Source organism: Petromyzon marinus, chromosome 51, assembly GCF_048934315.1.
Source record: "Petromyzon marinus isolate PM22_M1 ecotype Great Lakes invasive population chromosome 51, UKy_Petmar_22M1.pri1.0, whole genome shotgun sequence".
Taxonomy (NCBI): Eukaryota; Metazoa; Chordata; class Hyperoartia; order Petromyzontiformes; family Petromyzontidae; genus Petromyzon; species Petromyzon marinus.
Window position 1 is genome coordinate 12,244,287 of NC_133717.1, and position 26,754 is coordinate 12,271,040.

General features: G+C 45.8%; 1 protein-coding gene across 4 annotated transcripts in view; it reads left to right on the top strand.

Moving 5' to 3' along the window:
* LOC116953441 (glutamate receptor ionotropic, kainate 2-like) overlaps positions 1–26,754 on the top strand; it is a 209,955-nt gene that overhangs the window by 140,275 nt on the left and 42,926 nt on the right. For all 4 annotated transcript variants that reach the window (XM_032973661.2, XM_032973660.2, XM_032973662.2 and 1 more), the window contains one exon: positions 19,079–19,302. In XM_032973661.2, coding sequence (XP_032829552.1) covers positions 19,079–19,302 — 224 coding nt within the window. The remainder of the gene's footprint in view (positions 1–19,078; positions 19,303–26,754) is intronic.

A 26,754-nucleotide genomic window follows, 5' to 3' on the forward strand; every position in this document is an offset into this window, starting at 1 on the left:
GGTGTAATTTGGCACCGGGCGTCATCTCTATCACGTTAGCATTGCCCCATTTGAAGACACGGCACGCGAGTGGGGGAACGGAAGTCATCAGAAAATCACATTTTAAAGATAAAAAAAAAATCACCCCCGAATATATGTGAATGCCGAGTTAGTCGTAGAGGCTGGCTGGTATTGTAGCTGCCAGCTTACAAAACGCCAGCGCTGAGCTGTTTTGCTGGCAGAGCAACAGCAGTGCACATATTACGGCGCTGCTGCTGCTACTGCCGCGTGGCAAATATCAAACCGATGGATGCCCCCAGAAGGCGCACACTTGCCCTGGTCAGCCCGTCGCCAGCATCCAGTGATGATCACAGGCTGCCGGGCCAGCAGCGGTCTCATTGACTTGCAATTGCGCACTTTATACATTATTTATCCTAAAAAAAAACTATTTGTGCTGCGAACTTGATTTCCTGGGAGGCACAACCTTGTGTTGCGCATTGCCTTGGCCGATGTTTATTTATTTATTTTATACTTCGCCACGGCCTGTGTTTGTTGTGTGTTTTTTGTTTGTTTGTGCCACTGGGTATTATCAGCTCAGCGCAAATCGTATGGGGACGTGTGTGTGTGTGAGCGTGTGTGGGCAGCGGTAGTGTAGTCGTTTGCGCGCTGCGCTACGAAACCCAGCGACTCGAGTTTGATTCCCGCTCACGGCCAACACCGGTGATTATTATCTGAACCGGTTCTGGGCCTCCCCTAGGTCGGCTCAGCTTTAAATTAGTACCTGGTGCGGTGTATAAACATCACCACTGGGGAAACAAAGGCGGCCGGGGGTGGTGTTGTCCACCCACTCCCTCTTGTGCCGTGTTGGCCTTCATAGGTGCTCGCTAACAGCACTTGCCCCAGCAGTCTGTTTAGGCTATAGAGGGGATCTTTGTCTTTGTGTGTGAGCATGTGGGGAGCGGTAGTTTAGCTACGAACCCGACGAAAAAAGTTCGATTCGCGCTCACGATCATCACCAGTGACGATTATCTGAACAGGTTCTGGGCCTCCCCGAGGTCGACTCAGCCGCAAATGAGCACCTGGTGCGGTGTACAAACATCGCTGCTAGGGAGACAAAAGCGGCCGGGCGGTGTTGACCACTCACCCTCTCGTGTGCCGTGCCGGCCTTCATAGATGCTCGCTAACAGCACTTGCCCCAGCAGTCTGTGCAGGCTATATGGGGGATCTTTGTCTTCTTGTGTCAATTGCACTGTAAAAAAGGTAAAAGGTGCTGCCTTTCAATTGCTTGCTCATGCCACTGATGGTGGAAGGGGCTACGTGAAAACTAATTTATTTAGAACTGCTCTTTGTATTTAGTTGGTTGTCCTTCCCCGCCACCTACGATTAGCACGGTTGGCGACGTACGTTGTGAAATAAGTTCAGTATACGTACACACATACATTTCGCCATTAATTCAAGTTGGATATCTGCGAGTGGTTTTAATCAGGTCACGGGGGCAACAGGTCCAATACTGTCGATGCCACCATACCGTGGCCATCACCTCCGTCCTTTGGCTCGATCCTGTAGCTGGCGACGTTGGCTAAGGTGAACACCCGACCTCCAAATCTGCTCTCGTAGTCCCCCACTCCAAGTGAAAGTAAAGGCGACGGTGCAGCCCTGTGACGCCTTCGTCACGCCACTGCTGGCAGAAGGGCCTCCACTATTGGGAGCACCAGAGAGGTCCTCTGCAGGAATATTTGGCCTCCTCATCCGCCACACTGGGAAGAAGAGAAGAAGTTTGAGAAGAAGTTTGAGCGACCTACTCCAACACACAACTACCTGCAGTAAGCCCATTTATAAACGATGCTTTACTTGACCAGTTAAGGCCCACTGAGCGGTATCGCTCTTTTTCAGAAGCGACCTGGCCACAAATGAAAGCTCAAATGAGTGGCTTTGTCACGTGGACATTTGTAGCAGCCAAATACTCTAAACGCACGTCTTTCCGAATGTGGAGGGAAAAACCGGAGGACCCGGAGAAAAATGCACGTGACCATCGGGAGAACATGCAAACTCCAAAATATAGAGGTGTCACGATCGTGATCGAACCCATGTCCTCCTGGGTGGATAGAGCCATGGGAGAGGGGGGGGGATTTGTGGGAGGATTTAAGAAATGTATCCCAGTTTCAACTTCCGCACCCGGAGATCAAACCGAACGGCGGGTAACCTCTGCGTCGCAGGTCCATTGTGCGAACCATTGGACCACGGCAGCATCCCCAAACAGCCGCTGCTGCAGATATGCCACGTGCACGCCCGTGTATATGAATATGCGTCACGCCCTGGGACATCCGTGTGTATTTACCCAACACAAGACTGTGCATGAGTACCTCTAAAATAACAAAATAATGCAGGCAAGGATATGAGTCACTTGCGTTTGTATTTTCCTGCTCAGTCAAATGCTGGATAGCACTGCTCCAGAAAAGGTGTATTGAACTGCAATGTTATTTAATTTAATTTAATTGTTACGGTTGTGAAGCAGAACCTTGTTTTTTCAAATCCCGTTTATTACCCCTCATCGTAAAAGCGCAAAGGCACCATGATACATTTCGCAGCACGTGCGTGCGTGTATTTACAGCAGCTACAATGCATCTTGAAATACATTTCATGGGTAGTTCCCGCCCTTGTTGGTCAAAGAGAATGCCGTTAGACAGCACCTATTAAGGGCGTTGTGCGTTGCGCAGTTGTGAATCGCGTGGCCAGGACCATGCCCGAGCCGCCTTTGTTCTCAATTAATTAAACGCTCATTAGGGAATTGGCGAAATAACTCAAGACAGGGATGTTCTTCTTTGGTTCTTTCGGTAAAGTCACGTAGAATGAGAATAAAATAATAAGTTGATAAAATATTATCAATTTAAAATAATAAATTGATAAAATATTATCAATTTATTATTTTAGTCTCATTCTACGTGACTTTACCGAAAGAACCAAAGAAGATGAATCCTTGCAGTCACGAAAGCTTTAAACAGGGATGTTCCTTAAAAAGATTATCGAGACTCAATGGGGCGTGGTGCCAATAAAAAAAGGGGCCTACCAATGTTTACTAAAGATGCAGGAAATGCTCTAAGTCAGTAATTATCAGCCCTTTGTCAAATCCACTGCTGGATGACAGTTTTACCCCACATACCACATTGGCCGCGGGGCTTCATCATTCTGGTGGCCAGTGTGGATTTGTGAAGGGGAGTACCCAAGAGCAGTTTACATATCGCTCGCCACTGATGTTAGTCGGGGGTGGATAAATCAGGACGCCAGGTTCACAGCGCCGTGCCGTTAGACCCTTCACCAGCGTCGTCCCCAAAGATGCACATGCATGTATCCAGATATACGGTGCTGTGAGACCTTACTGTATATAAATTATGGCGATTTTTCAACACTGAATGCAAGCTTGGGCAAGGCACCAGAAGCAACAGCAAAAACAGTCCCGGACCACACCCACACCAATACAACAACACACAGTGACCCCTCAATAAATTTGCACGTTAAAATGTAATTACCGATACACGGGAAAGGATCACAGTTACACATCACATTGGGAAATGTGGTTGTATCCAGCACCAGCCTTGACGTGCGTTTAAAGTGTCCACGCGACTATATACGTACGTAGATGTGAACGGAGATATTCGTGCACTCTGGGTACCAATAGCCTCTAATGAGATGTATCACGCGGGGCATTTACAGCAATCATTTTGTTATTGGTATTAGCTGCTTCCATCGTTAATTGCCAGTTCATTGGTGACAACAAAGACTCTGAGACAATATCCATTTTTGCCCATTACCCTGATTGTTTGTGCCACTTAATTAGGCGCAGTGCTTTGTTTTAAAGAAAGCAGTACACGGGTTGAAACACTGCCAATTAATGTGGGTGATGTGGCACAACACTCAGTAAACCTGGCCAAGTGGTGTGTTTGTGCACGTGTGTGTGTATTTGTGCATGTGGGTGTATCGGTATTGTCTCGTGGAGCATATGTATGTTGGTGTGTGTCTTTTTTTTTGTATGTTTGGGTAGACCGGTGGCATTCGTGGTTAAAGCACTGTTACCAACCCCGGCATTCTGAATTTGATTCCCGGCCATGGCAAACAGCAGTGGTGAGTGATATCCGAACCGGTCCTGCGCCTCCCCTAGGTTGACTCAGCCATAAATGAGTACCACGTGCAGTGTGTGATCATCAGCAGTTGGGGAGGCAGAGGCAGCCAGCCTTGGTGCTCGCGACCCCACCCCCTCGTGTGCCGTGCCGGCCTAAATAGTCGCTCGCTAACAACACGAGTTCCAACAATCTATGAATGGCCATATCGCACGTAGAGCGTTTGTGTGTACGTTTGCATGTGTACGTTTGTGCGTAGGTGCTAGCGAGCAGCACTGACCCAAAGTACGCGTGCGTGGGTATGTGTCTGCATGGCGTGTTGGTTCGCGCGCTGCGCTGAGATGCTGACAGCCTGATCTTTATTCCTGGCCATGGAGAACACCAGTGGCAAGTGGCATCTGAATCTGTCACGGGCCTACACTAAGTGCACCACTCAGACTTAAATGAACACTTGGTGCGGTGTGTCAACATCACTAATGGGGAACACAAGGTGGTTGAAGATACTAGATCTTCTGCATGTGGCATGGCCTGAACAATTGCTCGCTAACAGCACTTGCTCCAGTAGTCTGTAAGAAAATCAACAGATCATTGTCTTTGTATGTGTGTATGTGTGCGTGCGTGCATGTGGGGAGCGGTAGTGTAGCGGTTTGCTCTACGCTGCGCTACGAACCTGGCCACCCGAGTTCGATTCCCGCTCACGACGAACACGAATGACCATGATCTGAACCGGTCCTGGGCCTCCCCTAGGTCGACTCAGCCTCAAATGAGTACCTGGTACGATGTGTAAAACATCGCCGTTAGGGAGAGAAAGGCGGCCGGCCATGGTGTTGGCCACCCACCCACTTCGTGTGCCGTGCCGGCCTTTATCGGTGCTCGCTAACAGCACTTGCCCCTACAGTCTGTTAAGGCTGTACGGGGGATCTTTGTCTCAGTGCGTGCATGTGAACGCGTAACCCATTAAAACCCTGGCCCTGACCCCGTGACCTCTTGTGTAAGCGAACCTTCGACACCTGACGTGGCCTCAACGTGCGGCTCGCCCAGCATGGCTCAGGCGCCGTGGTGACTTCACCGCCAATTAGTGGCGGCCGTTGTTGTTGTGTCCGTGTCTGTGTGTCTGTGTGCATGTATGTTTGCATTGTAGAGGCATGTGTTTGTGTGTTTGTTGCAGTGGTCAGTGCGCTGCCGCTGCAAAAACCCGGACCGCCAGAGTTCAATTCCCGCTCACGGCTAACACCAGTGGCAATTATATGACAAATACGGCCGATCGTGGTGGTGGCCACCCACCATCTCGTGTGCCTTGCCGGCCTTCATAGGTGCTCGCTCACAGCACTTGCCCGAAGAGTCTGTTGAAGGCTATACGGAGGATCTTTGTATTTGTTTGTGTTCGTAATTGTGTGTGCATACACGTGTGTCAGTGCGTGCGTGCACAGTGAGGGAAAAAATATTTGATCCCCTGCTCATTTTGTACGTTTGCCTACTGACAAATAAATGATCAGTCTATAATTTTAATGGTAGGTTTATTTGAACAGTGAGAGACAGAATAAAAAAACGCATTTCAAAAATGTTATAAATTGATTTGCATTTTAATGAGGGAAATAGGTATTTGACCCCCTCTCAATCAGAAAGATTTCTGGCTCCCAGGTGTCTTTTATACAGGTTACGAGCTGAGATTAGGAGCACACTATTAAAGAGAGTGCTCCTAATCTCAGCTTGCTACCTGTATAAAAGACACCTGTCCACAGAAGCAATCAATCAAATTCCAAACTCTCCATCATGGCCAAGACCAAAGAGCTCTCCAAGGATGTCAGGGACAAGATTGTAGACCTACACAAGTTTGGAATGGGCTACAAGACCATTGCCAAGCAGCTTGGTGAGAAGGTGACAACAGTTGGTGCGATTATTCGCAAATGGAAGAAACACAAAAGAACCATCAATCTCCCTCGGCCTGGGGCTCCATGCAAGATCTCACCTCGTGGAGTTGCAATGATCATGAGAACGGTGAGGAATCAGCCCAGAACTATGCCGGAGGATCTTGTCAATGATCTCAAGGCAGCTGGGACCATAGTCACCAAGAAAACAATTGGTAACACACTACGCCGTGAAGGACTGAAATCCTGCAGCGCCCGCAAGGTCCCCCTGCTCAAGAAAGCACATATACATGCCCGTCTGAAGTTTGCCAATGAACATCTGAATGATTCAGAGGACAACTGGGTGAAAGTGTTGTGGTCAGATGAGACCAAAATGGAGCTCGTTGGCATAAACTCAACTTGCCGTGTTTGGAGGAGGAGGAATGCTGCCTATGACCCCAAGAACACCATCCCCACCGTCAAACATGGAGGTGGAAACATTATGCTTTGGGGGTGTATTTCTGCTAAGGGGACAGGACAACTTCACCGCATCAAAGGGACGATGGACGGGGCCATGTACCGTCAAATCTTGGGTGAGAACCTCCTTCCCTCAGCCAGGGCATTGAAAATGGGTGGTGGATGGGTATTCCAGCATGACAATGACCCAAAACACACGGCCAAGGCAACAAAGGAGTGGCTCAAGAAGAAGCACATCAAGGTCCTGGAGTGGCCTAGCCAGTCTCCAGACCTTAATCCCATACACAATCTGTGGAGGGAGCTGAAGGTTCGAGTTGCCAAACTTCAGCCTCGAAACCTTAATGACTTGGAGAAGATCTGCAAAGAGAAGTGGGACAAATCCTTCCTGAGATGTGTGCAAACCTGGTGGCCAACTACAAGAAACGTCTGACCTCTGTGATTGCCAAGAAGGGTTTTGCCACCAAGTACTAAGTCATGTTTTGCAGAGGGGTCAAATACTTATTTCCCTCATTAAAATGCAAATCAATTTATAACATTTTTGACATGCGTTTTTCTAGATTTTTTGTTGTTATTCTGACTCTCACTGTTCAAATAAACCTACAATTAAAATGATAGACTGATAATTTATTTGTCAGTGGGCAAACGTACAAAATCAGCAGGGGATTAAATACTTTTTTTCCTCACTGTAGCTGTGTGTGCATACATGTGTGTGTGTATGTGGATTGTTTATTAAAATCACTCTTGTAGGTTAACGTGTCCTGAGTGTTAATGTTGCCATGGCAACCCAATGCTGGCATATCCACTCCTTTGCAGAAATGGATTTTACCTCAGGACCGGGAGACGATCTTAATCTCCCTCCACTTTGTTTAGAGTGGCTTCTGCTCGAGATTTTTGTTTGTTTATATTTTTCCCCTCCAAATTGCTCTTATTAAATGATGCCTATCTCGCCGGAGATGACGGCGAGATGGTCAGTTCCGTTAAAATGTATGGGTCAACTGATTACATTCTATTTCGGGCGATATAAATAAATAACCGAAATGGATTGTGTAATCTCTGAGAGGAAATAGCGTTTAATTTTGTTGGCTTTTGTGCTTTCTTTTCCTCGAATGACTGTTTCCGTCCCAGTGTTTGTTTATTAAATCAGAGACCTGCCGGACGGATTTCAGCATCACCGAGTCACCTCAGAAGGGCCTGACCTTAAACGCCAACGCCACATCTTGTGTGTCCTCGTTTTAAAGGAAATAATTGCATCCACAATCTAGAGTAGGGGGCTGGGGAGATGCTTGGCACGTCAATGTTCCGGTTGCTTCAGAAAACTATTGTATATTTTAGAGAAAAAATGTTTCAATCGTTTCCGTAAGCGACAACATAATCTGTACGCACGTGTGTGCATGCATATGGGGAATTTGTCGAAAATGTACGAATGTTCTGTTCATAATCATCATCACGATTCATGGGCGGATGAGCCCCTAGGTTTCCAGTGCACATTTCGTCATTTGTTTACACTTTAACCTTTCTCGTGAAGAATATGCTCTCAAGTAGTGGGCACATCTTGTTGCCACCAATCTATGTCGTCGTTAAAAGCCATTCTCTGTAAGGTCTTCCTGTCTTTGGGGTTCCCGTCGTGTATCACAACAAACACACTTTTGAATTTTCCTACTGCCGTCCATCCTACGTATACTGTACGTGTCCGTAGAGTGCAAGTTAATGTTGTGTTAATTAGTGCATGTTACCCGCTGTTATGCATATGAATTAGGAACACGGACATTAGAAAAGTTAACAAAAGCAACAACTGCATAAAGCAGCAAGTTGGAGGGTGCATGCTTGTATTTTGACTGAGAGACAGCGTGATGAACATGTGGATTAGGGAATACATGCCAGTTGTGGGCAGTGGCGGAGCCAGGATTTTGACTTTGGGGGGGCTGACTTCAATATTCTGATATATCCAGTATATGTTTTCCAATCGGCGCCACAAATGTATGAATTTTTTTTTATTGGATTTGAACGCGGAGTTTATTAATAGGTCTGAGACGCCGATGTGGCTAATAAGTTCGATAAGTTCGAAAGGCTGCCGCTCAAGCAGCCTGCAGGGCAGCACAAGGTGGCAGCCTGCAGCATTTTGCAGCAGCCGGATATCCGGTTATCCCGGTTAACGACTTTCCCAAAATTTTTTTGGGGGGGGCTAAGCCCCCCCCCCAGCCCTCCCTGTGGCTCCGCCCCTGGTTGTGGGCATTGTATTAACCGTTAAGAAAGGTCGGTGAATGGACAAGTTTCTACAAAGGAATGTTGGCACAAGGCTGAGACTAACGGTGGAGTGACAGCCTAACGCGGGAACGCATTTGAGAGTATGCCAAGTGTGGAGATGGAGTGATGGAATCAGCTCGTCTGCAGGTGCAGGACAGATTGTTGCATCACGAATCTACGAGAAAAGGCCACACCTAGGGGAGGCCTTCATCCAACTGTGGATTGATCAAGGCATGCTGGCCATGTGTCACTGTGGTTAGAACTCAAAATCAGAACCTGTCACGTGAATGGACTCGCTCCCACCATAGGAACGTGGAATTATCTTGGCTGAATTGGGACGTTAAACAATAGGTGAGTGGTGGTTTGCGCCTTTCTCAGTTTAATGGAAACACTTTGGCTGCGGTAAACTGGAATGTGTGCATGTAAGTGATATTTGTAATAATACATTTTCATCACCGTCATCATTTATAATTTATACTGCGCCTCCCATGCAGTACATCTCGAGGCGCCAGAACAAAGGGGCATTTGAGATCATTACCCCGTAATGAAGTGTTTGCAAGCCAAATGTATGCAACGTTCAAAAAAACCGTACATTGTAGACCGTGCACACAACAAACGGGAAGAATCGAAATTGAAATTGTAAGCTCCGCATGGGACTACTCGCATATTATTTATATTTATATATTTTACCGCACATACCGCCAAGTCAAGTATCTGTCTCGAGTCTCTCGGTGTGTTGCGACAAGAAGATCGACGGTAGCCGCCCGGCCACGCAGGACCGTCAAAGGAGTTGAAACTCGGTAGCGTTTACTAAAAGCCTTACAAAAAAAAACATATATAAATACATATAATTAATAACTGCAGCGCAAAAGAGCTGGGCATCCACTGGACACTGCCGTGACCCCTGCCTTGAGGCAACGCGTTGCTGAGTCCCGGCCATGGCTTTATTTATTATTTATTTAAAGCTGCAGACCAAAGAACGAACGTCGTAGATTTTGTAATGCGCCCATCATGCAACAACTGTCTCGGGGAGTCTGGAGTAACTGAAGGAAATTCACCGCACGGGAGAGGAATGGACGCTCGAAGGTCCACGCTGGTGGGCCGAGTGAGCCCACTTGTTCGACTGCCATCTCACGTGTAGCTCCAATTACGAATCTTTTTGATCCACAAACCTTTGCCTCCACAAGGCGCTGGATTGCAGGCTCCACCACACCTGGGCTCCACCACGCCTAGGTATCTTATTGACCCTGGAGGGACAATTGTATTTAGTTGGAACAATCCGCTTTTTATGGCTGATGTTTATTTAGAGCAGCAACTGGTTTTATTGCATTTTTAGCTGTTGCATGATTTTGCACCAAAGTTGTGTCACAACTAACCCGGAAATATTGTCAATGCTCCCGCAATTCATCAATTTAACGTGAGTTTAAAGACGCATTATTTTCAGATCTCGTTTGAATAATGCAAATTAAGTGAGCGAGAAGCAAGAAGACCCGGGCACAGTTTAGCTTTTCAAATGTGTTCGTTAATGATTGTTGTTTACATTGTCCAAATGGTCCTGCGTTAATTTTGTCCCCCTTTCCAACTTTGTATTTGGTCTACAATCACTTTCATTTTCTGAATAATTATCTAAAACGCCCCCTTGCTGCGCGGGGGCGTCTCGAGATGGACGGCGCAGGCAGTGGCGGTATTGAATAATAAACGATGATGGGCCTGAGTCAACCGCCAAGCGGGAATTGAACTCGCAACGTTTCAATTGTCGATCCGAGTGTTCTAAACATAGCGCGAATTTGCTCTTCGGTTCCTGTCTCGGTGAAACCGAGGGGCTCGTGAGTCAGACTCTCAATCCCTGGCGATGCCGCGCGTGAGAGGAATTATTTTTTTTTACAATTGCGCGGCGTGGTTTAAAAAAAAAAAAAATTCCCTTACAATCCAGATCCCATCTTCGGGCGCAGCAGTTGAAACAATGGGTACTTTTTTTTTGCATTGTTTTTTTTTTGTGTCATTGACAAGAGCCCGGTACGGGGTGAGAGCGATATCGATGGGAAGAGGGCACAGACATTGTTGAGGACAGAAGCCCTGGAAAGCGGTGGTCACGGGGCAGCGGGGAAAGGCAGGGAAATGGGGCTCGCTACCTCACGAGCGGAGCGACTGTGAGTGGAAGCACGGACTGTTTTCTTGCTGTTTTAAGGTGAAGGGAGGGCCCAAGGGAATAGGAACAAAAAAGCGAAGGGGGGGGGGGAGAAAAATGTGGTGGGGAGGCGGGGGAGTATTGTACAAAAGCTAAATCTACCAAATAAAATCATCTGCATGCGCAAAGTGAACTTAACATCGATGTGAATCCCGCAGAGCAGTGATTACCCCATGTCTATCCGTGGGGCGATCCCCCAATGACTGTCCCACCCCCAATGGGGACATTTCTTAAACCCCTCCTCGCCTCTGTCCACCCAGCAGATATAACCAAAAGGTACGGCACAGTTATGAGTCATGATTGGTTTGTTCTGGGTGAGGTCGTCGCGTAAATAAGAGGCCGTCCATAAATGACGTCACGCACCTGGAGGGGGGGGGGGGGTCAGACATTTGTGACGATGTGTGGCGAGGGGGGGGGGGGTTAGAAATGTGACGTCACATCAAAATGCGCAACTTTAAATAAGTATAGAATTGTTATAACAACACTCATTTTTATTAATTTTAATTATTAACTATTTCATTATTTCAATTGACTAAGGTCAGAGCTTTGTGACGTCATATTTGAGGGGGGGGGGTTGACTTTTTGTGACGCCGTGTGACGAGGGTGGGGGGGGGTCAAGAATCGTCCGAAATCGCGTGACGTCATTTATGGACGGCCCTTAACTCGTGCGCCTTAAACCCTCCTCCACCCAGACATAGACAATCCATAAAGGGTGTGACGTGACTCGAACGTGGCCGAGCTTATCACTGCCTCGGCAGTGCCACCGGTCGGTGCTGTTGTTATCATTGGAGAGGAGCCTCACGGCGTTTGAATGGGTAACGTCGATTCGCCGGAGGTCAAATGCAACCAAAAAAACCCGCTACGAATCGGGTAAACACCACAGTTAGTCGATCGGCAGGTCGTGTGTGGTGGGGAAAAGTGTGGGTATTCCCCAGGGCCTTACAAAACGTATCTTACAGGCATGGGCTTACTTCCTGCATTTCGAGCAAACTGTGTTTTTCATCTTTCTTGAATGGTCATTGCTTACCAAATGCATTGTTTTCAACAATTTATTGCATATCTTCACCATGCATGGTGAATATATTTTTGTATGAGGCTCCAGCACTCCCACCTATTCCAAGACGTTTGGTCAGCGTGGAAGAATAGACGAAAACACCCTCTATCGGGGAGCGCTGTCGAGCTCTCTCGAGCGTCAGGCCCTTCTGCCAGCAGTCGCGTGAGCAAGCAATCGCGGGGATGCACCTTTACCTGTGCCTATTTTCCACGGCCTCTGTGCCAGGTGTGGCCGAACGAATGAATGGATGTGAAGGAAGCGAATGGTGTTCGGGCACCCATTTCCCAACGACGAGGCCTTCAACAGATGCTGGAGAAATGACAGAAGTTCGCTGCTTCCAACGACAGGCTGTGGTGCCGCATTGGCCATCGCTGAATCCAGTGTGCTTGAAGTTGACGGCCGCATTATTATCTGTGCCTCGGTAATTTCTGTAGTAACTTCACCACTGAGAGCGCCCCCTTTTTTGTTGTTGAAAATTTTACACAAGTCTACGCGACGCGATTTGCCAAAAGCAAACTGGTGTGCGATTGTGTAGAGCCGAAATTCAATTATAATTATCGGCAGCTGGAGTCTAAAGATAGCACGCCCCACTTGACTGCATTCTCAGGGCATTCTTTGCAATGTAGATTATGAATCCAAATGGGCTCTCACCTGGGTTTTCAAAGGGCACTGGATTGATTTTAATCACATCTGGATGCGTTTAATGACCGTGGCTAAAATCCACGTAATGTTTGGTGTTTTATTTTATCGCTAGAGCACCATCGTATGGGTTTGATACCCAGTTATAGTTAACCGTGGTGGTGCTAGGCATAAGAAAACTAAGTAAAAGCGTATGGCCCCAAACCTCTAATGGGGCCACAGATTAATTAAAAACAGAGGTGTACCAAATGTTTTATCGGCTCAAATTTCAATACAGTACTACTACTAATAATTATCATCATCATAAAAATGGAAAGCTCAGCATTCTAATAATGCAAAAATAATTGTAAATTCGTCTGTTAATGCTATAACAAGGGTGTGATAGCATTATGTTACGCAGCTTGTCATGCATATGTAATGTTTATAATCAGGTGACACACTAAAAAGGTGGCGCACCTAAAACATCGTTTGGGCTTAGGTCCTTTCAAGGGGCGGTCAGCGCAACTGGCTGCTGACGTCAGTGGCAGTTGGTGTCTGTCCCATCACAACCAACAGTGGCCTGCTTGGTGAAGTATAGTCAGGCAACCCCCCACGAGCGCCATAGTGCGAGGAGACCTTTTCCAGCAGCGGATTGACAAAAGGGCTGAAAATGATTCGTGTAGCGACACGGACACATGCTGTGAATTGGGCACGATTGTGAATTACAGCGTGCAGTTTTAATGATTCAGTCGCTGGTCTTAATGGCATTCGTGAATTTTTTTTTTAAAACGTGTGAACCTGCTTCAGTGCACTTCTACTCCAGCCGACACTTGTGAGTAAAAATCATTTTGTCGGTATGCGACGAAATCGGCATGTGTGTGGCGCTCGGCGGATTGTCACATCGCCGGGACCAGGAGAGGTGTCGGCGACTTGGGGAGGCCTTCATCCAGCAGTGGATTGACGCTGATTTATGTAGAGAAAACTTAAAATGATTCTTGAGACTGTGAGGCTTTCCTGGGTGCATTTAAATTCCTGGCAAAAAAAAAAACCCCGTTGAAGCTTTTGTTCAAAGGATAAATAATTCCACAGCCATTCTCCGCATGCTAATACGTGCGGCAAATACGCGAACAAAGAAAACAAAAACAACAACACTCCCGTCCGGGAATTGAGTCCGTCCATTGAAAGGGGATCCTTTGTGACGCCAGAAAGTGAGCCCATTTGCAGAGAAATCAAATGAAATAACGGAGCGCATTGCACGCTTAATATACTGTCGTTGTATGCGTTAATCTGCCCATAATATGAGTAGGTCGGCACTTTTACTGCGTTCATTACCAGCCGTGCAGAGATAAGGGAGATGTGCATTTTGCTCTGTGTGTTGCCTGTAACTCAACATCTCTTGGGATGCCAGGTCCGGAGATTACTGCATGGGCTGCGAAAATTAATGGAGCTTGCAAAATGACTAGGAGGTGATTGTAAGAGGTGTTTTCTGCCGTTAGAAAATAAAGATATCTATATGTGGGGAGAGGGTCGCGTTGCGGTTAGCGCACTGCACTATGACCCCGGCGACCCGAATTCGATTTCCGCTCAGTCAACACCAGTGATGATTATCTGAACCGGTGCTGGGCCTCTCCTAGGTCGACTCAGACGCAAATTAGTACCTGGTACGGTGTGTAAATATCGCCACTAGGAAGACAAATACACACACACATGCCACATGGATGTAGCATGTATATTACGCACGTAAGAGAAAACATAAATAACGTGCTGATGTTTAACCTTTTCGAGCAGCGAGGGCAGAGAGACAGATTGACCCACTTATAGCTTGTGCAATTGTTACCAACTCAATTCCTAACTTTTGTGTTGAAGTGTCGAAGGCACGCTAGCAGGAGGTCACGGCACAGACCCAGGTGCCACTTGTCGACTGACTGAATCGACTGGCAGATGCACCACCTGTGCCCCCCACTGTGCCAATTGCTGTGTTTTAGTTGCCCAGCGCTCCGCTCTTTGTGAGCGTTGCTTCTCCGCTCTTCATTGTTGCTGGAAGGCGACCTCCCAGTAGCGCCCTTCACACACTTTCTTCGTAGAGGTCGATCTTGACACCGCTAATGCCAGTCGTCGGCAAGTTCGCTCAGCTCCACATCCTCTTTTGCTGCAGTAGCTCATCTCTGCTTTAGCCGGTGTCATGCTATTCTAGATTTAAAGCTTACGTGACTGCAAGGACCCATACTCTTTGGTTCTATTCGGTAAAGTCACGTAAAAAACAACAAAAAATAAAAATAACAAATTCACGACGTTTCGGCCACAACACAAGTGGCCTTCATCAGGTGAAGGGACCATGCTGTCATGAGGACAGCTTTGGAGTGAAAACAGCCAAGCCCAGGTCGCGTCCTTTAAGCTGTGTGGGAGGAAGCAAAACGTTTGACAAAGGAATTAGTATAGAAATGAGCACGATATACGTAGGAGGTGCATGGGCCATGATGGACCAGGAGCAGGTGGGGACCATAACAGACCAGCAGCAGAGGGGGGGGAGGGGGGGGAGTAGAGTGAGTGAGTGGAGTGAGTGAGTGAGTGGAGTGAGTGAGTGGAGTGAGTGAGTGGAGTGAGTGAGTGGAGTAGTGAGTGGAGTGAGTGAGTGGAGTGGAGTGAGTGGAGTGAGTGGAGTGAGTGAGTGGACTGAGTGGGTGGAGTGAGTGAGTGAGTGGAGTGAGTGGAGTGAGTGAGTGGTGCTTGCTAGTTTAGCCCCCTCTATCCGGCAAAAAGAAGCTGCTTGGGCATGCAGTGACTCGGCATGCGGGCTACATGCCCCAGCCAATGCAGCCTCGCCTGCTGAAGAAGCTTACATAAATGTGCACACGAACACACAATTTACATACATACATGCACATACATTCGCTAGTGCATTTGACTTAAATGCATTTATTATTTAATATGTAATTGGTGGTTAATTATTATTTTTGTCATGTTCCTATGATGGTATGCACTTACCCATTAATTAAACGTTAAGGGCCAGATTGACATTTTGGCGAATGTTTGTTATTTCCGTCCTATTTTTTGTGTCACAAATGTCCCCATGGGCCGCATCATCATTAATGAGAATAATTGCCACGGCGATGTGTTTTTAGCCACTTCGTTAACATGTCAATCTGGCCACAAAAGAACCACTCTTGACAAATTATGATCAATTACGTATTACGGACGTGAAAGAGATGATGGGGCATGTTTCTTAAATCCCACCGCGCATCTGTCCACCCCGCACAGTGCCGCGGTGGCGAGATCTTAACTACCGTGCCTGATCTACAAGAGGTCGTGGGTTCGATCCCAATGCCTGTATATTTGGAGTTTGCATGTTCTCTCCGTGGTCGCGTGGATTTTTTCCACGCGACCTCTGGCTTTTTCCCCTCCCTATAATCGACATTTGTTTAGAGTATTTGTCTGCTATACATTTCCACGCGAAAAGCCACATTGTTGTACTATAATTTGTGGTCAGATCACTTCTGAAAAAGAGCTGTATATAGCTCAGTGAGAGTAACCTGGTAAAATAAAAATAGTTGAGTTTAGTATCATTTAGTAAACCGCATAGGTTTTTGCTGTTATTATTATTCACCTCGTTGCCCAGAAAATCCTCACCAAGCCTCAACTTTTTGTCATGAAGTCCCCTGCCAATTTTTTTCACAGTAGGGGGGACATTTTACTGCTATGTGCAATCCCCATCGCATAATCTTTAGGTAAGAATTTTCAGCATTCGGATGTTTGGCCAAAGTTTTCGAGTGTTGTGTGAGAATGAGGTTTGGTTTTGTGTTTCGCAACACCACATCACAGACCGAGGGACCCCAGTGAAAATTGGACCTTTGCCACAACCGTGATCAATTGCCTGATAACGTTTCAGGCTCGAGGCATGGATTTATGTAATGCACAATGCAAGATGTGTGTAAGGTTTGATTTATATATACATTTAGATGGTATTCTGTCTGAGATAGAGGTTACAGATATACATTGATTATATCATAATTATCTTATTTATGACAAGTCTTTGCTGACAGCCGTTTGGCTGTGGGGGCTATCTGGGTTTGACAAGGTGCCGGTATTTCGTCTGCAACTCAGAAATCAAAAGCACGTGGTCAAATAGTAAAGTTTACTTTCCGATCGCCTCAGCAGTAAGCTACTCGCAACAACATTCTTGGTACATTAGAACTGTGCTTTAGGAAGGGGAAAAAAGGGTAAAGGCGCATCCCCGCAATCACCTGCTCACATCACTGCCGGCAGAAGGGCATCTTACGGGAGAGAGCTCTAAGAGAGGGTATTTCCCCCTGTTCTATGCTGACCAGGCGTCTTGGAAGAGATCGGCGTACCCACACTTTAGCTCACCGCACGCGACCTGCCCGATCAACTAACTGTGGTGGTATCCATTTATACCGCTGGGTGAACAGAGGAGTGGCGAGAGATTGAACCGGCGAGCTCTGGATTGCAAGGGCGGTGTGTTCACCTTTTGCTCATTTATTTTGAAATGTTTATCGTTGCGTCTAGTTTGTTGTTCTTCCCCCGCGCACCTCGGATTGGCACAGTTGGCTACGTACGGTGCGAAAGAAGTTCAACGTACACACACACACACACCAGCAGCAGTATCTGCGCATACGATATACATAGCGCATAGGACGGCGTCTGTAGCAGCACGCTCTGATGGAAATATATGAAAAGAGGCACGTTGTTCATCATGCATCTCCGCGCAAAGCTAAACTTTTCGTGATTTACGCACACGCGTTCGGCCCGTGTCCTCAAAACACCTTGTGCTCACCGTGTCGAGGAGACGACTGTTTTTTTTCGCTTTTATTTCACACGAAGCTGTTGGCCTCCACCGCACGCGAGCTTGTGACACTTTATTAAGCGGGACCGGCAACAGCCGGGGGAGAGGCGACATCAGCCTCCTAAATTACAGTCACAAGCCCGCAAAGTGGCAGGCTCGACGAGCGAGAACGTATATCACGTTGTTGTTGTGAATCATGGCGTAATTATTTTAAAAGCCCGATAAGAGCCTAGCCACAGCATGTGTTCTAAAAAAAAAAGCGCCTCCTCCCCCCCCCCCCTCCCCTCTTATTATTATTTTATAATTAAGGAAATGTGACATTCTGTGTAAACCTTATCCCTCACTTGGCCAAATGTCTCCGGCATTTTGCTCACCTATTGAAAAATAATCAAGGGGTCCCGCTTTTGGACGCGCCGTACAAGAAGCGCACGTACACCAGTTGAGAAGAAGCCGCGTGGACGTGCGGATTATTATGTAACGCCGTGCAGCATGTGTTCGGCTTTGAAAGTATTAATGAAGCCGACTGGATTTAGCTTTCAGGGCACCAATTCAATAGTACATTGGCAAATTATCCTCGTTTTTTGCTCCGGATTGTGTCCTGGAGTTTTCAGCAACCTTCTGATAAATTTGGTTTCTTTTCAAGGGTGCTTAGTGCCCTAATTGCAACACGACTTTACACTCAATTTTTGTTCGCAATGGATCACGTTTATGAGAGTTAGCGTCTCGTGTTACGGGATGGACCAAGCTTATGCATACACGCTTTCAGCCTTTGATGGCAAATAGTAAAAAACCCACTGACACTCATCATAGAATAGAACGATTCCATTAGAAAAAACACAGAGAGAGATGCATGATAGATGAACAGGGGTAACGGTAGGGTTGCCAACTGAATTGGTTGTCCCAGGATTGTCCTCTTGTTGTTGTAGCTACTGCCCTTTGAAATGTGTGAGCTTTTCCGGGACAAAGTCTCAATTTTTGCAAGTTATGTTCTCATAAAACATACAAAGACAAAGATCCTCCGTTTAGCCCCAACAAGTTCTTGGGGCCGTTAGCGAGCACCTTTGAAGGCTGGCACGGCACACAAGGGGGGTTGCTTTCTAGGCCAGCCTATCCGGCTAGGTGAAGTATGGTCAAACGACTCCCCCGTACGGAGGCCTGGCCTTTATTGTGCAGCAGTAGGGGGTTATTAAACGCGAAAACAATTATCATTCTTCTTCTTCTTCTCATTATAAGGCGGTGAAACAACGAATGCAAATAAAGTAAATGGTTAACAACACCACAGCTCTTGCAACGGTGCCTTTGCGGTCGGGTTGTAACAACAACAACCTGTCGTCGTTCGCCGCGATGTCCGACGTTTCGCCCCGAGCTCCGGGGTGAGGGGGATCCGAAGTGCGGCAAAACCCGCGTACGACGCGCGGTGCAGCGCGGAAGGCGCGCTGAAGGGATGTGCGTCGCACGAGCAACAGCCGCGAACGCCGACGCGGTCACGAGATCTCGGACTAATCACAAACTACTGTCGTCGTTGTTGTTGTCGTTATTGCTGCCGTTGTGGTCGTCGTCGTTGTTGTTGTTGTGGTTGTGCGCGTCTCGGTAGGAAATGTTGATGCGACGTCAGGTCTGTGCCACGCTCAGCCCTCCTTGCACAGCCATTTAAACCCTCGTCTCACGCCGCTGCGGATCGTTCTAATTCGCCTTCTATCGGTTATTTATTGTTATTATGTGTGTGTGTGTTTTTTCCTCTCCCTCCTCCTCCAGAAAGCTGACCTGGCTGTTGCGCCCCTCACCATTAACTACATGCGGGAGAAGGCCATCGATTTCTCCAAGCCATTTATGACGCTGGGGATCAGCATTTTGTACCGCAAGCCCAACGGAACCAACCCAGGGATATTTTCCTTTCTCAATCCCCTCTCACCCGACATCTGGATGTATATTCTGTTGGCTTACTTGGGCGTCAGTTGTGTGCTGTTTGTCATTGCAAGGTAATTCTATTCAATCATTTAAAGTGTTTTTTTTTTCTCTCCTGCATGCACGCTATTCTAAGTTGTCGGCAGACTTTGTCGTGCGAGCACGCTTATACCCAACGTTCATTCCCCTTTTGCGCACACATATTTAGAGGTCACCAAGTGTGCACTCAAAGTCGTCAGATCTCAGAAGCTAAGCACGGTTTGAATTTGGATAGTGCTTGGATGGGCGATCACCATGGATACATAGGCGGTTGTGTAGCTAATTGGTGGGTTAGTATCAGGGCAGTGCAGCACAATCCATCGTTGTACTATACTTCTGTGCTCCCACGTCTATGATTCTCTCTGCTTTCTCCAACCCCGCACTGACCAGCGTGGTCAAATGTGGTCAAATAATCCCAACCATCTGCACGACATAGGGAAGGCCTTCATCCAGGAGTGGATTGGAGAAAAAGGGACTGTACATAAATAATGAAAAATACCAACACAGCTGCAGTAAAGGTTTATCTGTATGGCTTTAGGTAGAGTCGTTTCTGATGAATACTCACTAAACCTTGAAACTAGGCTATTTGAACATCTGTCAGACCATCAATCAGTATTTATTGAGGCAGATGATGAGCACCCATTGATATCCATTATATTTTATGTAATTGACATCTGGATGATGACAGTTATTAGAGGTCAAATGTTATCGCTGTTATTATTTATTTCTGAGTAATTTCCAAATGCAGGCTTTGGACTATGGCTCACATTAAGCAATATATGCCCACACATCGATCTTGCATTGAAGATGCGGTTCAAGCTTGCACAGCTGTAGAATAACATTAGGCGGCACATATATGTTTTAATTAAATGTATATATATTTTTGTTATTAAATGTGACCAATAGTTCAGAATGATAAGATTGGCAGCCAAGGAATGGGACGCATCCGATAGGACGCCCAACTCGGAGATGGAGCAATGACATCAGTCAATGCTCTCTCCTCCACTTCGTTGAGCTATCATTTGTGTCGCTTCTGAAAAAGAGCCACATAGCTCAGCCGCCCTTACCTGGTAAAGTAAAACATAGTTTAAATGGTTTTAATCGTTTAACGTGCAGATGATAGGTAGATTAGCTCATCACGCAATCGTGAACGGTGGCTGCAGCTTGAGGATTTCATCCAACAGTGCATTGACCATGGCTGATGATAATAATAATGATGATGACGAGAGAAAATGCACTATATATTGTATGCCATAAACACCTTCCAGGCGACGGTAGAGACAGCTTGGAAATCCTTTTTGGAAATATCGCAAAGCCTATTAGCCGTTGTTTGAGCTTCCAACGCACAGGCATTTCATTTTAAAACCACGATGCAGCTTCAGAGCAATTGAGCAGAGCCCTGTGATTCTCAAGGGGTTTATGAAAACTGCATGTCTATTTATCAATCAACGGGGATGTAACGATTCACCTTACTGAGCAATGCGTTGTCAGTGTTCAGAATAATGATTTGCTCTGCTCTTCTTTTGTCAATGTCACGTGGGGTGGGGGGGGGGTAGAATTGCAGCGATATGAATCTATGGACTCTATACTGGTGCAATGCTTTATATATGTCATAATGGAATGGGAATAGAATCATGCGAATATTTGGTGGAGGCAGTGGTGCAGTTGTTTGTACCCCTGCGCTATGAATATGGCGACCGGAGTTCTATTACTGACCACGGCTAACATCGGTGGCGAGTTAACATGCCAGAGATGGTCCCCGCTTCATCGGTCCACACTGACCAGTGTGGTGAAGTATGGTGGTAATGTAATCCTTGTAACTGACGCTGCCTTCATGTGGCAGCAGATTAACCATGGCTGCTGATGATGATAATTGTTATCATATGCATATGTAAACCACAAGTCATGTGAAGAGATCTCAGAAGTAGCTCTGTGATATCCACTTCCATTGGCCATTCTCCAAGACGAAGGGTTGCATTGCCCTGCTAGAGATAAAAAAATCGGGATCAATTGGGGGGTGGGGGGTCATTTTTTAAAAAAACAAATAAAAAAGCACTTTACACTATATATTTTATAAACGTGTTTGCAACAGAATAGAGTACTATACTCACGCTAAAACGCAGCAATTGCGAGATCAATAATTTATTTTATACGAGGAGTTGACGAATCGTTACATCCCCTATCGGCGGCGTCTTCACAATTGGCCAGGCACTCAAGTCTGCAAAATCCAGGTTTCATTTTGGTCCCTAAAGCAACATTTGAGACTCCCAAGTTGGTCCCGTGCGCTCGGTGGGGTCTCAGCCAGAATGGGCTGTGCGTTGAGCTATGGCCTGTGCAGTCACACGTGTTTATGTTCACTGGAGTAGAGTTGAGGCAGAACAGAATTACACCATTAGGTTTTTTTTGCCTCGATGCCATAATGACAGGACATTATGTAGAGCGAAGCTCCCTTCGAAAATTGTTACCACGAGCAACTTCAGAACATTTTAACCTTGATCCTTATGTGCCATCATCATAATGATTATTCACAAGGTGACATCTGTTGGGTCAAGTCCTACCGGCACGGAGAAATTTTACTTATTTAATGTAGTTAATACTATCATAAAATTGCCCTCATTTAATGTAGTTAAAACTATCATAAAAGTGCTGAAATATCAACTAAAATGCTGCACCGAGTGGGTAATGTGTTTTTTTTATATAGAAATTTGAATATTAATTCCAATCTCTTTTGGAAGTTTCTCGTGGATGACATATTCTTTATACATTGCAGGACATTATTATTCCGCATAATGTGCCACTATATCTGTTAACTTATTTCCCGGCATATTGTGTCGCTATATTTGCTATTGCTAAAACAAATTAGATGAGGCCAACAGGCATGTAAAAATCACGTGAAACTACACGGCATTCGCATAGGGTCTGAAATGCAGATTTTGTCTTCTCAATTATCCGCTGTGAGTTAATGCCAATTTCAGACCTAATTGAAATTACCTTTAAAGGTATCTCAATTTATTAAAATAATGTAAAATGCCATTTTAGGTATTTAAACTTTTAACTCCTTAAAACATTGCCATGTAAATTAATCAGTGGTTAATGTAAGTGACTTTTCATAATCTGGTTAATTGCATTTTTACAAGAGGACTTAAAATTGTTGGGACACCTTGACAAGATGGGTAGTTACATTGAAACGTTTTCATATTCTCCTTAAAATGAGTGCAAGGCTTTTTCTAAATCACACATCGAACAGCCTAGCGTGTAGAATTTAGTCACTTTGTGTGTAGTCATTTCACTCATCAAATACCTACCCAGTAACCATGGAATGTTGGGCCAACGTTGGTGCATGTTTGACTGGGTAATGCTCCATTAACTTACTCTTGTAGGCATCAATCTCAAATGTTAGTTCATGGGAGGTCATTATATCAACAGCTTTGTAACAAACCACTGGAACGTGGAATTTCCAACACCAGAGATGCAGTAATGGAGGTGATCACTGCCCACTTCTCATTTGAACAGGGATACGATTTGACTCGCCCTCCCCCCCCACTTTAGTTTATCATCATTATTTATCATAACGCCACCTCTGTAATTTCCTTGCACCTACAGCAATTTGCATTTAACAGCACTCAATAATGCAATTCCATTCATTCAAAACACCCTCTGCAAAAAACAACAACCAGCAGTCTTCCAGCATGGCTTAACCCTGCATGCCCTACTGAAGTCATGTCCCCAAAGCATTGTGCCTGCGGTGTCTTTAGGCTGTGCCCCATCGCGGGGCCTGCCCAGCACAGCTTTGTTTTACGGTTTACCACCCAGTGGCTGCTTGTCATTAGGGGCAAATGGGGGCCGGTTCCCCACTAGTGAAATAAATAAATACAAGTTTCACTGATAATTAATAACACAATGTAACACAATATTTGTTCCTGGGTAGTAAGTGTTATTTCGTAATTGCTGAAGCCTAAAAAGTATAGAAAATGGCTATTATTCCCAACAAACTTTGCTTTTTTGACCAGGACAGTGATATTTTGAAATTGACCTATTTTCATTGAGGAGACGGGCGAATTTGTGTCTTTTCGTTCACATAAAGTCAGAAAAAACCCAACATATGAATCAAAATAAATATGTATTTATACTAAAGTAATACAAAAAATACTACAAAAGTTTCGATTTAAGTGAGTAGTTTTTCGAGATTTTCGATTATACTGTAAATCACTTTAACAAATCAGCCCCCTAATGTAGTCTCCCATCATGTTCTCGTTATACTGTTCTTGGTAGCGGCGTTCAAAGTCCAGTATATCCTGGTGGAAGCGCTCGCCTTGCTCCTCCGAGTACGCTCCCATGTTCTTGAATTTATCAAGATGAGCATCAAGGATATGGACTTTGAGGGACATCCTACAGCCCATTGTGCTGTAGTTCTTCACAAGAGTCTCAACCAGCTCGACATAGTTTTCGACCTTGTGATTGCCCAGGAAGCCACGAACCACTGTGACAAAGTTGTTCCAAGCCTCTTTCTTCTTACTAGTGAGCGTCTTGGGGAATTCATTGCACTCCAGGATCTTCTTTATCTGTGGTCCGACGAAGACACCAGCTTTGACCTTTGCCTCAGACAGCTTAGGGAAGAAGTCTTGAAGGTACTTGAAGGCTGCCGACTTCTTATCTACAGCTCTGACAAATTGTTTCATAAGGCCCAATTTGATGTGCAGTGGTGGCATCAGCACCTGCCGGGGGTCCACCAGTGGCTCCCTCTTGACGATGTTCCTCCCCACAGAGAACTTGGTCCACTGTGGCCAGTCTCACCTGTGGTAGTGCACCTTGGTGTCCCTGCTGTCCCAAAGGCAAAGATAGCAGGGAAACTTGGTAAAACCGCCTTGGAGACCCATCAGGAATGCCACCATTTTGAAGTATCTGATGACCTCCCAGCCATACTCATCATACTTCAAGGCGTCCAAGGTCTTGATGCTGTTGTAATCCTCTATGAGGTGCACCGAGTGAGCCAGGGGAAGAGACAGGTACTTGTTACCATGAGGGAGCAGCACGGCTTTGAGGCTCCTGGATGAGCTGTCAATGAAGAGGCGCCACTCATTCTGGTTACAGGCGATTCCGATTGCCTCAAACAGACTGGTCACATTGTGGCAAAAGCAGGGCCCATCTTGACGGGTGAAGAAGCTGCAAAAAGGTTGGTGACACTTCCTCTGATCTGCGACTTGCACACTTTCATCCAACAAGTTCCACTGCTTGAGCCTAGATGTCAAAAGCTCGGCATTGGACTTGGTGAGACCAATATCTCTAATCAAGTCGTTGAAGTCTTTTGGCATGGGGTAGTATGGGTTTCTCTCCTCAGCTCCACCTCTGAAATTGTCATCTGGATCTACAACGTCTCCCTCACTCTCTGACTTGCTGTTCTCTTCTAAAGACGGCTGCTCTCTCTCCGGAGGAGTGGGTACGGGGAGCTTATGTCAGTGTGGCACTGGAGCGATTGATGAAGGAAGGTCCGGATACGTGATAGCAGGTGCATTATTGCCAGTTCGACGTTTGGAAGGGTCCACCATGCAGAAGTAGCAGTTGCTTGAGTGGTCAGTGGGTTCCCACCAAATTCTTGGGATAGTGAACTTCATGGCTCTCTTTTCCCCTCTGTACCAATGTACCATCCTACAAAAATACGTTTATTTCACCCATGACTAATGTGTAAGAGATTCTCGCAACATTTTTCATACATGGTATATATTTTTAATAACATTGGAAATTGTAAAACATTTAAAATTAAAAACTTTTACAATTAAAAAGATGTTATCAAATTTTATAACATAAAATTCCGAGCAACAATTGTCCATCTTACCTTCCAGAGTTTTTTTTGTATTGCTCGCAGGTGGAATGAGGTGCCCAGGGTTTGTCTTGATCCCCGACAGGCATGCCGAAATATGCCTTGTTGTAGGCCTCGCACATCTTAACAGATGCTTCCACAGAGTATTTTTTCGCTCTTGTCTTGATAAATTGGCCGCAGACATCGCAAAATGCGTCTGCTGGTTGCTTGCAGCCTCTTGATGCCATCTCGGAAAAATGCAGATATGTATCCACTTAGCCAGCTGGAACTCAACTTTACTAGTGGGCTTAAGGCCCCTGCATTTATACTACTATTTATATTACTGGAAGGTTCTAGAATGTTCTAGAAATTACTCTAAGTTTACTGAGCACTGAATCTATCTGGAATGTTCTATAAAATAGGTAAATTTCAAAATATCACTGTCCTGGTCGCAAAAGTAAAGTTTGTGGGGAATAATAGCCATTTTATGTACTTTTGAGGCATAAGCAATTAGGAAATAACACTTACTATCCAGGAACAAAAAAAAATCGTTACACAGTCTAATAATATATAACAGCGATGTTTTTGGTATATGGTCCTTCAATGCAGAGATATCAAACAAACGGTCATTGGTCAAAACTTCACCTGTTACAGATTTCATTTTGACAAATGAGTTGAATTTTTGGTTACATGTGCTTGTGCAGCACTGGTCAACGCGTTATCCATTTTAGTGTGCGTTATAAAGATTACGAACTATATACTATTCCTCCCATTCTTAGCCACCCCCTTTCCCCACCCCAACCTCTCCCCCCATGGCCCCACACACCAGCGGGCTTCCATTGCCCCATAAATATATTTCACTCACCAGCCGCCACTGGTTAGTATGAGGAAATCAGCGTTAAATTAGAAGTCCGCTCGACCGTGAAACTTTCAGCAGTGACGTGTTGATGAAGACTTTTCTCAGTACGTTTTGTTTTAAGGTTGGGAGTGATTGCGGTTTTGCTGGCATGGCTAAACCTTAGGGAGCTCAGCATCCAGTCACATTTTTATGTCCACCGGCCGGTTTTGAATGTTCCCACCAGTATCGCCGTAGCCTTGCCAATACTGCAGAGCAAATTTACACATTTACATGCGTACTGTCCAAGTGGCTTGATTAGCTCACCATCCATATGATTATTACTTAATGTGGTGAAACGACGTAGCAACATGGACACCTAGGGTAGACTATCGCCGTCCGTGAAACATAACACCTTCACGGTAGCCTTGTGCTATACAAATGCGGCGAATGCTAAATTTACTAAATTATAAATTTTGATTCATGCTGGCAGATTAAAGCATTGAAGGTCTCCTGCCATTCTGATCATATGTGCTGACGCTGTAATTATCACTGCGGCTCTAAACCACCGATTGCCATCCTTGTCGCAGAAAGCTTGGAATCAGAATTTTAAAAACATCTGCCTTTACATATGCTGCCACACCACAGACATGACTGCTGTACAGCAGTGCTTTGGCCTTCATGGCTGTGAGCTAACCAAATTGATTTCATAATTATTTCAAATGTGAGATCGCGTACAACAACATAAATGGATTGCGTGGATTGAATTTGATGACTTCTAATATTATTATAGTTGTGAATCATTTCGCAGTCATTGGAAGGTTTGTAAGTTAAACACACCTCATGAGGAGATGC